Source organism: Geospiza fortis, unplaced genomic scaffold (assembly GCF_000277835.1).
Source record: "Geospiza fortis unplaced genomic scaffold, GeoFor_1.0 scaffold346, whole genome shotgun sequence".
Lineage (NCBI taxonomy): Eukaryota > Metazoa > Chordata > Aves > Passeriformes > Thraupidae > Geospiza > Geospiza fortis.
In genome coordinates, this window is record NW_005054361.1 from 3,052,398 (window position 1) to 3,064,112 (window position 11,715).

General features: G+C 38.5%; 1 protein-coding gene across 1 annotated transcript in view; it reads right to left on the bottom strand.

The window, feature by feature from the left end:
* The window catches only part of DNAJC13 (DnaJ heat shock protein family (Hsp40) member C13), a 48,397-nt gene extending 41,199 nt beyond the window's left edge, over window positions 1-7,198 (bottom strand). Inside the window, 5 exon segments of the mRNA XM_031059389.1 lie at window positions 1,027-1,227; window positions 2,303-2,344; window positions 2,694-2,843; window positions 3,337-3,412; window positions 7,121-7,198. Coding sequence (XP_030915249.1) covers window positions 1,027-1,227; window positions 2,303-2,344; window positions 2,694-2,843; window positions 3,337-3,412; window positions 7,121-7,188 — 537 coding nt within the window. The 5' untranslated portion in view covers window positions 7,189-7,198.
* Between the last annotated feature and the right edge of the window lie 4,517 nt (window positions 7,199-11,715).

An 11,715-nucleotide genomic window follows, 5' to 3' on the forward strand; every position in this document is an offset into this window, starting at 1 on the left:
CAATTAACAGGTGACACAACGAAGAAAATCACAGTTCTAGAAATAATCCTCCACTATATACCTAACAGTAGGGAACGTTCACAGCAGCTGGACTGGCCTTTGCTAAGTGCATGGTATAGACAGGTGTTTATTACACAGGAGATCCACTATTAACTTTACATTTGCCTTTAAAAAGAAAATCTATAGCAGCTATTCCCTGTTACATATTAGTGTGCCATTAAAATTATGATCTGCATGACCTGCCTGTCCACCCTTGGCAACAGACCCTGACAGCCTGGCAGGAGTAAGGACCCAGAGAAAGCAATTGGGGCTACCACTGGTGATCTTCAAGGTTAGGGCAGCTCTAGAGGATCAAGTATACGTTGCTAATTTTATGTCAAAGAGAAGCATGCTGCAATACAAAAGACATGGAAACCCTCATCTAGTCCTATTTTGTTAGTAGAGACTGAGGTAGCCATACCTAGGAATTAATTTATGGTTAATAATGTAAAGATCCTTTTCAGCTTCTTGAAGTACAATACACAGTACACATGTCATGATTTTAGAACCAACATTACACTGCAATATTTCCCAAGCAAAGCTGCTAAGTAATCAGATCACAGGTCTAAAGAGGCAATGGCATCACTGATCAACCTATTTCTGAATTGAATCCCTACATCAGTTAGGGATTAGTAACACACTAATGTAAATTTGAGAAATGACAGGAAATTCCATATCCACATTACATTCATATTGACTACCTAAAAAAACTAGATATCTCACCCTTTCTAGTTCTTAAACATGCAATACACACACACATAAAACTCCCCACACCAAAAACCATAACCAAACCCATACCAATACCCTCTCAAATGTTTTACCTAATTTCCTTTCCTTTTAGGATCTGTCCCTAAGCAATGAGGCCCCACAACTGGCTCCCAAAGATGCACATACTTGTATGCCCCAACTATGTTGAAGCTTCATTATTAAATATGCAGCTATAAATATCCTAAGAACCATACCAAGATATTTTGATTTAATACTCACCAATCTACTAAACCCTCCATAGAGGATACAGAAGCCTCCCTGATAGCCAGTAATATCAACAAAGCCTTCAATATTTCTGTAGTCATAGGAGCACACGACCTTATTTGTTGCAGGATCAATTTGGTCAATACCTCCAGGAGTCACTTCCAGAACAACAGGTTTCCTCGTATCACTCCAGTGATGCTTATAGCAATTATACCTCTGCAGGGAGAGCTACTTTTAGACATCTATGAACACTCCTTTACTACACAGCAGTAGTTCTCTACTTAGCTAGTAAGTTCAAAAAATCATATAATTTCCCTTAATGCTGTTATGTATATTAAGAACACTATGAAGTAGCTGTAGCTGACAACTGACAAGGAGGTCACAGCTTAAACAATTCATGTTGAAGCAAGAACATAATCCCAAAACAGCCACTCCCAAAGGAAGTTTAAGTTCTCTTGTTGCAGAAGGTGGTCTACTCACAGACTTCTGAACACTGTGGTTAGATGAGGAAATAGCATTTACACCAAATGCTGTTATTCAGCTAATTAAATCAAGTTAAGGTAAGTTTGTCACTGTAGTGAAAATTTTTCATCTCCAGCAGTCACATTCCATTACAAATACAAACTTACTTTAGCCAGCAAAAGTTAGAGATCTGTTCTAAACTACAATAAGACTAAGGGGATCCCCATATTCCAGCATGTTACTATGCTCATGACTGAAGATTTATTCTATGAAACACTTTAAATTACTTAAAGTAACTTCAAGCACTTGAAGTGCTATCTTCTATGACCAAAAGACAAATATAAAGTCCAGTTCTGTAGACTGCATTGCTTATTGCTGTATTACCACAATTCTGTAAATGCCAATCTTGTCTGTAATCTGACTTATAGAAATCCTTTTAGGAAGCATCAAATGTTCAGGATGTTATGCAGAAAATATTTCATTAGTAAGTAAAGCAAACATTGACTAACATGCATCAATGTTTTTCTCCTCTCCAGATAAGACCTCCACATAGCTCAGCCCTGTATTTCAACAGTAACACTCATATTCCATGTACAAGTATAAGGCTCAGGCCAATAAAAGTGAGCTCAAATATTCTACTGGTAAAGAGGTTCCCACTGCTTTTGAACAAACTCCATTTTCTCTTCTCAAAGACTTCGGATCCAAATTCACAAAAGCTATTTTAAGTAGCACATATAGCACAAGCATAAAATACATGAACAAAGCAGAAATCTGAGTCTTTAGATAATTTCCTTAAATGGCACATGATGCAGGTAAGCCAGACACTCACCCGTCCTGTGATTTTTCCTTCTGAGAAGTCTGTCCTGAATCTCTGTTTTTAAAAAAGTTAACAGTCAATTAATGCAAATATGACAACCTATCTATCCAGAAAATCTACATTTAAGCTGACTCTGTTTTATGAGACTCATATTAAGCCTCCTCAGAAGGATCACCATTCCACTGCAGTTAATATATTCAATATTTCAACCTTTACTCACTCTTTACAAATCATGCAGTACTTGCTCCAACTGACACTAGATCAAGATCATTAACATAACAGATCAAAAAACTAGCCTTCCTACTTTTTATGCAGGGAAAGAAAGCATAATACACTAGCACAAATGGTAACTGAGTACTTACTGCTTGCTTGAAGAAAATAAAAATAAAAATAAAAATCTTACCAGTGCCTCTGTAAGGAGTTCTGTTCTGTGCTCTGTGGAAAACTTAAGGGTCTCAGATTTTTTTCCACTCCCTTTGCGAAAAGTGAGATTAAATTCTGCTCCTTGTCCTTTTCCAACAGGAGAAATACCACAGATATCTCCATAAGGCCACTAGACAATTGAAAGTAATTAGGTTAGTAATTTTAGTTAGTAATTTTAAAGCTACATCTCCCCCTTTGAAAACCCCTTAGAACCTATAATAACCCTGTAACAAGGTGACAGCTAGCATGCTACGTGACAGTATAAGCTTGAGCTTCCTCTTTGATACTGTGCAAAGTAACTAAGTGTCCTGATTCCCTTCAGGGACACAGCTCAGCAGTGATCAAACTTACCCTGGTTCCTTCAGAACAGCACAGCCAAAGGCAAACCACTACTTGTTGGCCAATAAAGAGAAATTGCCTAAAAGTACAAAACCCTACTGGGTATTTGTAGAGTTAGCGAAGGCAACACACACCTTCTGTTATGTGTACTTTGGTACACAGCTGCCACACCTTCTGGCTTTTCTGAGATCTTGTCAGACTAGATGGTTTCTTAAGCCTGAATGCTACTATTCACTCTGGATAGTGAACATAAGTCAAAAATCAACTTCAAAAATTACAGTTACCTGATTTGTAACTTCCAGTGTGTTGGGGTTGTATGTGGTGATGGCATGGGTTCCAACTGAAAAGACTCGTTTATATCTAGAATACAAAATAATGTTAAGTTTCTCCAGAAGTCACAGGAAAACCCATGCTGAACTGCAAAAATGATGCTAAGATGATATACACAGGTTTTTGTTAGGAAATGGATATGGAATTTTCTTCGTTGTTACTTGCACTTTACCCTTATAATATGTTAAGGTCTTCTGTTCTATATATCCATAAAGGGGATGTACAAGTTAAATACTACTAAATAGATTTATTTATGTATACTTTTTCCCAAGTTACTGGCTAAGGCAGGATCAAAGACTCATGGACTTGCACTGAAACGTACTACCAGACCAGAATAAATTTTAAGAAGGCTACACAGGTAGGGGAAAAAACCCCCCCAACCATTCCTGCAATAGTCTAAAGCATCCATCTGAAGCTGTCTCAGCCAACAGTTTTAACACAAAATCCAACTCACATAACTGTTCACAATACTGTACCAAGTCAAAGTACTACTATGACCAAGCCTAATTTTCTTCATCTTGAGGGAAAACAAAGCTACCAAACTCTAGAAAGACTTATATGACCAAAGTTACAGTCATTGTACACTAATATCACAGATATGTTAACTGTCACAGGGCTTAAAGAATAGCGAGGTAGTTGTGTTTCAAGTGTATCAGACACAAGCAGCAGTGAGCTAAACCTACAGAATTTAGATGCATCAAGTGCAAAATCAAAGCCTTACCATGGCTTCATTTCCTAGATAATCCCCAAAATGTACCCTGAACAAAAAGACTTTAAGTATTTCTGAATCTGAAAGTTTTGAAACATAACTAAGCAGAGTTTGAAACAGTAGATTATTAATAATAGCTTATTACTTGCACAAGCCATGTTCTAGGGTGCTTCCATCTGGAAGCCATCCGGCCCAAAAAGTAAAGCCAAACCTGAATCAGAGCCAGTACTAGTAAGTACTCTCTGACTAAAGCAATAGCATCTGAACATGGATGCCTTTCTTGAACTTGAACCAAATAAAAATACTTTGGCTAGCTGTCCACATTAAAACTGATTCAATGTAGGAATTTAAGTTTCAGTTCTGGGTAAACTGTGGGTTTGCTTGGAAAAGATATTAGCAACCAGATCTTAATTAATCTGAATCTGTGCCATGTTAGACTGCATCAAGAACCAGCAGATCACTTCTTCCATCCTTCTCTGCATTCTTGTGCTGCAGTCCTTTCTCCTCTCTCAGTTGACAGGTCTGCAGCACAAGCCATCATTTCTGTATAAAGTCAAACTTTGCATGGGCTCCAAATATATTCAGAGCAGCTCTCACATATCCCTTATAACAGGAAGGTCAAGAGCATCTATCTGACAGTCAGGCAATCTCACAAACTTTATACCCTTCCAATTTCCATTATTATTACAACAGTGCAAGTTGAAGCTTTACTGGCCCAGAGTTTACTTAGGAATTAAAACAAGTGCTTATTTTCTTCAAAGCTTAGGAACATCTGTATTGAACTGATTGGCCCCCTTAAGGATGTTTAACATATTTGCAAAACCTATTTGTGTTTCTACATAGTTGAAATTTCCTTATTTAAGTCGCAGGTCAAGGAAATAATGAAGTAACGAAGCAGAATGTTTGAAGCTACTCTAGCTGCTAATAATTCCACTATATTCAGCCTGTCAAAGAATGCTCCAGTCCTTAGTGCATAAGAAACACACTGTTCCCTCTCCTCTTGTTGCACAATTTATGTAGGTTATACAGCATATCACAAGTAATAAAGCTCTTTATTACTTGCTCAAGGTTTTGTTTACTTACTGAGCCTACTATGAGCTGCACAGTGCTTTGTGGCAGAGTAAGGATTTGCAACCATTACACGTAACTAAACATCAGCTTCCAAACATCATAGCCCCCTCCTTTTCTCCCCTTATGCTCAAGCCTGCATTTCAAGATCCGGGAAGCATTTATAATCCAGCATTCTTAACATGTGATGGGACAAGGAACACAAGACAGAACAGCAGTTTTGCTGAGCTGCCATTTCCCTTGTTTCCTCTCCCTAGGTAAATTCAGAAGAACTAAGTCTTGTTTCATGAACAGAGGAGATTCAGAAGTCAGCTCTTACATGTGGCCTACTCCTGCTCATAACTTCACCTATAAATATTTAAGAAAGGTATTTATACCTCCAGGACTTGAAGAGTTTACTATTAATTATCTCTCAAACTACTCTGCAGTGCTGTCTAATCCCAGGCTGTTTTGAGAAGAGTTGAAGCACATGTCCTCTTCCCCAAGAAAAGGCTATGGCCTGTTCACTAGTTATTTCAAAGCACTCTGGAGAGATCTTTTTAATCGCAATGAACCTGGCAGATCAATTTCATACCACCACACCCAACAAAAAAAAATCTTCATTAATTTTACAGATCTGCAGAACGCTGAAGCATCATCATGTGCACTACTGGAAAATACTTTATGGACACACAGAGCCCATATTCAAAGTGACTAATTCTATGAGTAGTCAAAATGATTCAGGCTCATTTAGCACCACACATTAAGTTACCTGTTTTTTTAATGTTATACATATATTATACTGAGAATGTATAACTATAAACTGAGTGGACTAGAGAATTCAAATAGAAAATTACTAAAACCCAAATAAGCTTCTGTTGCAACAAACAAGAGGCAACTACTTACTAAATACTTCTTCCTCCTCACTACAAAAGAATTAACACACCACTGAATTTTTAAACTATATCTGTTCTAGACTTTAGACTTAGCCTGAAGTTCTATAGGAATTCTATAAATGTATCAGAACATTACCATCAAGGTTCAAGATCATGACTTCAAGAGCTTGCCTCAGGCTTTTTAATGAGAGGAATTCTCCTTTCCTTCTCAGTATTCCCAGTCTTTGATAGGATGAATGGGTCAGACAAAAAAAATCAACCAGTTTCAATTTACTGGTCAAACAACAGATTTGGACAATACCTCTTCATAAAACCATTAGAATCAAGCAGTTCTCCGGTTCCCCAGGTGCAGATAACCCACTCTCTTTGTTATGTTGATGTTTGGATAGCAATGAAAAAGTCATTCTACAAAGATACTATGCATGTGAAAAGGGACAGTGGGTGAACATACCAAATCAAGTCCTGTAACAGCTGACTTCAGACACAGCATAACAGATACCAGTTATGATAACTTAGCGGATAATTTTATTAGACATTCCCAAGCTTTTGCAGACAGAAGCATCACCAAAAATTCATTTTTAGATCCAAGACCCCCATTAAAATCAGGTTAATTTCTATTAGCAGAATTCTTCAAATTATCTCAGTTAGTAGTTTAACAGATAATCTGTTACACAACTTAAGTGTATATGTGGACTAGTAATCCTCATGAATTAAAGTACATAAAACACTACTCCTCCATAAAGAGGAGTGTTCTGAGAAGCAACATTTCCATCTTAAATTTAGTGGTTTATATAGTTAGTTCAAGAGGCTCAGAACCTGATGAGGTCGGGTGGTCCATTTCAGAGGTACACTGCAGTGTGGGAACATAAGCAGAGGAAAGCTAAACCACAATGTTACAAACCCAATCTGATTCTAGTGAAGATACATTTAGTTCAGACACTGAGCAGCAGGAGCCTTTAGTTCAATTTTCATTCATCAGTAGGATGAAGTTAAAACTATACACTTAAATTCAGTAACAGAGAGGAAGAATGTCACACAAAACTTTAAAAACAAAAAGTCAAAATTAACAAACTTCAAATCACTTACTTTCCCCTCCATGAATGTTTTGTTGTGTAGAAACAAGCAAGATCTCTGTTTTCTCTAATTATATTCATTCTGTGCCAAGACCTGAAAACAAAGGAGACATCCTGTTAGCCCTCAGGATTCTTATTTAAAACCAAAGTTCACCAATCATTGATATGCTTTTACAAAAAGACTTTGTTTTTAAACTTGTTTATCAAACAATACATGGATCAAGTTGTACAAGAACTATTAGTTTCTCCACTGCATTTGTTACACTAGCTATTCCTTAACAGTACCAGGTTCCAGTAAGTTACGTCACATTTCCCATATTACAATCACCTTACTTTCACTGCACTTTTGCACATTCAAATTCAAGTATATTTTATGTCATCTCCCAAATGCTTTACTCTCAAAAATCGTATTATATAAAATTATTTGAGTAACCTCCACCTGTAACTCTAGCTAAACCAAAGTTCTACTGCAATTCTGAAATAAACAGTAAGGGGATATCTGGATACATAGAACTGTTTGTTTTCCAGTCTGAATCAGAACTTGAGGTTGAGAAACTTACTAGCTAAGCATTATGATTGAAGAGCTGACTAAGTACCATTCCTATGCTGTAAAAGTTTAAGCAATCTCACCACTAACATTATGACATGCTTATTTCACACAGAGGGAATATCTATTCCCTAAACACACACACTGAGGAATTTAGTGAAACTTCCCCATAATTGCTTAAGTAGATCATTGCTTTAGGAGTTGCTAAGTTCTAAGGCATGCTTCTAAACAATGCTATTTTCAATGCCTGAAACAAATGCATGTTGAGTAGCTAGGAAATTAATCCCCTTTTTACTTCACTATGCTGTTATTGCATATACAAGGAACTTAAGCAAACATTCCCTGATTAAGTACAAAAGTGAAGTTGTCACTCTACTGCTACAGCATTAGCTATATTTTCAAATGTGTTAAATCAGGCTTCCCTGTAACTGATTGAAGACTGGTACTACCCTCAGGCTCACACCAATAACACAGTGGCATGCCCAAAACATCACACACTAACACTGGTCTGCAAGAACACAGCTTGCCTGAAGCAACTCTCAAGCAACCCAGTCCCAGTCAGTACCCCACTCAAAGTTAAATAACATCCCATTATCTTTTTACATTCAGCTAACTCTGCTCGACTGGCAAAGGAAGATTTCTTATTTTGAGATGGACAACCTGCAACATTAGCTCATTGCTAATTTCTACCCTCTATGACTTCAGGTTATTTTCTTTCTGAGCAAAAGCTATAGCAGTTATGGAGTCATAAGCATGAAGAATGGATAACCTGCTCAAAATTAACTGTAGAATTCCTTCCCTCAGGTGAAGAGCCGGCAAAATCATCACTACCTACTGAAGGAAACTTGAAGTACTGCCTCTGGGAAGAGAGAGGAGCAGTATTTATGTCTTTCAATGACTCAGTGTTCGAGTCAAATTTTCAGAGTTAACATTCCAATTACTCGTGGCAAGTTAAATTCTCTAAAGCCAGTTTTTGGAAACAAAGTATCATGAGGGTCAGGATATTCAACAGCATTATTGCTCCTGACTGCTGACATCATCTACCTGGACCTGTGCATTTCACACTGTCTCGCCTGACATCCTTGCCCCAAACTGAAATAACACAGATTTGACAGACGGACCACTCATTGAACAGGGAATTGTCCAGAGGGTTGCACTCAAGCAGTTGCAGTCAATGGCTCAATGTTCAAGTGAAGATAGTGACAAGTGGCATTCCTCAGGGGTCAAGACTGAGACTGGCACTGTGTTAACACCTTTGTCAGGGATATGGACAGTGGACTCTGCAAGTCTGCTGATGACACCAAGCAGTGTGGTGCAATCGACAGGCATGAGGGAAGGGATGACATTAAAGGGACTCTGACAGGTGAGAGAGGCGGGTCTGTGCCACCCTCATAAAGTTCAACATGGCCACATGACCCTGCAGCTACGCTGGGCCATCCCAAGCACAAACACAAGCTTGGTGGAGAATGGCTTGAAAGCACTCCTTGAAAGTAACTGGAAAGTGTTGGTTGATGAGAAATTTGACACAACCCAGCCACGCGTGCTCACAGCCCAGAAGCACATTCTGAGATGCATCAAATGAAAACTGGCCAGCAGGCTGTGTGAGACAATTCTTATGCTCTGTTCCACTCTTGTGAGATCCCACCTGCAGTACTGTGTCCAGCTGTGAGGCTCCCAACATAAGAAGGACCTGGTCCACACCTTTTGGAGTGAATCTAGGGAAGAGCCACAAAGATGGCCAGGGAGGGAGCTGGAGCACCTGTTCTATGGAGACAGGCTAAGACCTGGGGTTGTGCAGCCTGGAGAAAAAGCAGCTCCAAGGAGAACTTAGAGCAGCCTTTCAATACCTAATGGGACCTACAAGAAAGCCAGAGAGGGGCTTTGGGCATGTAGTGACAGGACAGAGCAACAGCTTTAAACCTTTAAACTGAAAGATGGGAGGCTTAGGTTAGATGTTAGAATTAAATTCTTTATTGTGAGGATGGTGAGGCACCAGAACAGGCCCAGAGAAGTTCTGGATACTCCATTACACCAGCCCTGGAAGTGCTCCAGGCCAGGCTGGATGGGGCTTTGAGCTATCTGGTCAAGTGAAAAGTGTTCCTGCCCATGGCAGCAAGGTTGGAACTAGATCATTTTTAAGATCCTTTCCAACCCAAAGCATTCTGTGATTACTCCTGAAGTTCTCCATTTTGCTTGGGTTAAGAACTGTTATTATTATTACCATGGATAAGAATCAAAACAGTACACTCTATCCAAACTACACAGATCTTACTGTACAGTAGCACACTTTAGATCTGGTCATTTTGTTTCAAAGTTATCTTTCAGAACAACATGCCATATACTCAATCTTTACGCCCCTCTTTCAAAGCCATTTTCTTGACATTGACTAAAGTATTAGTAAAAATAAAATAAGAGGCTTATAACAAGACTAGCTTTACTAAGTACAGGATTAAAAGATCTATTTATCTGTAATTCCAGTTTCACCAATACCAGGCTCCTCTGACCAGCTCTATTAGGTCTCCCAGACCTGAACACCTCTTGCTCTAGAGTATTTAAAGCAAGATGTTCTCAAGGTTGCAAATATCTACTCCTAATATTACAGAACTAAGAAACAGTCATTTATGAGCTACCAGCAGCTTCCAGAAATTTTAACACCAGCATCTAACTAGAATCAGGATACTGATGCATGAAGTATTGTACCTGAAGTGCAATAACAAATTCACCAGACTGCTTTTTTGTTCAGATGAAAACCACCAAAATCATTTAGCTTTCATGCTTTATTCACTGTGCTTCTGGACAGCGATTGCAACCATCCCTCCCACTGAGAAGACTACCACAGGGGCAATATATGCCCAAGTCTAGCAACAATTAATTCTTGTACACATTTTCCAGCAGTTTAACAGACAGAAAAGCTAACAATAGCCTAGTGTTCTGAGCTGCTGTGGTAAAGCCCAGCAATTATTTACTGGTTGTCTTTGATTTCACAGTAAGAACAAGATAAAAAAAAAATAGCTCATATCAAAGGCAATAGTATTTTACAAGAAACCAAGAAATTCCTCTGCCTTCACTCATTCCAGCAGAACCAGTGTGGCACCTCTCTTGCACTATCCACAGTGTCATACACTATAATTTTAGCACTTAATATAGTGTAACCACTGACTTTGCAGAACACATCAGGTTTTACCATTAATCAAGTTTAGCCATATTGTCAGTATAAGCTATAGTGGCCTGCTTAGTTATATATTAATTTCCTAAAATAAGACAACATTCTTGTTATCTTTACCTTTTCTTCCTGCATTCAATAGACCTTTAAAACATTGCCTGACTTAACACAAAAATTGAGTGAAATTTGTTATCTCACTCATAAGAGGCCCCAGGACAATAAGGCACTAACTTGAGCAATCATCTTAATGCTCTGGGGTACCTAGGAGTAGAGAAGTCCCACCTCCAAAGGTTATTTTGAATACTTTGCAGCACAGCTATTACATATCCCATACTGATGGCTTTTAAAGGTTTGATACTAGAGAAACACCCAATTGTTCTATTTCCTAATAGAGCAGAGGCAAAAACTACTTTGAAAGTAGCTCTTGGTAAACATGATTTTCTTGGTTGAGAGCGGGCATGCTGAATAGAGACTGTAGTCAGACAATCCAAGGATTCTGCAGGCAAAGTATTGTCTACAACTTGCAACTTCTTTTGGGAGCCTAACAAAAGCACTCTCCAAAATATCCCCTGGATATTTTAATCAGCTTTTTCACAGGACTGAAGTTCAACAATACTTTCCTATTTGGTTCCTGTAGTACTGCAAATAGCAGTGTAACAGCTTTAGGGGAAGAGCTGAAACCACAGTTTTGAGTGCCTCATGTACCAGAAATAGCAACCCTTTAAACTAAAGGGCCTGAACTGCTTCCAGGAGTCCCCTGCCTCAGAGTTTAAGCTACACAGAATCATAGAATAGTTTGAGTTGAAAGGGACCTTTTACACAATCTATATTCAACTTGTACGCACTTTCCACTTTTCCAGGATTTCACATTCTTTAGACAAAACTACCATCTGGGAAA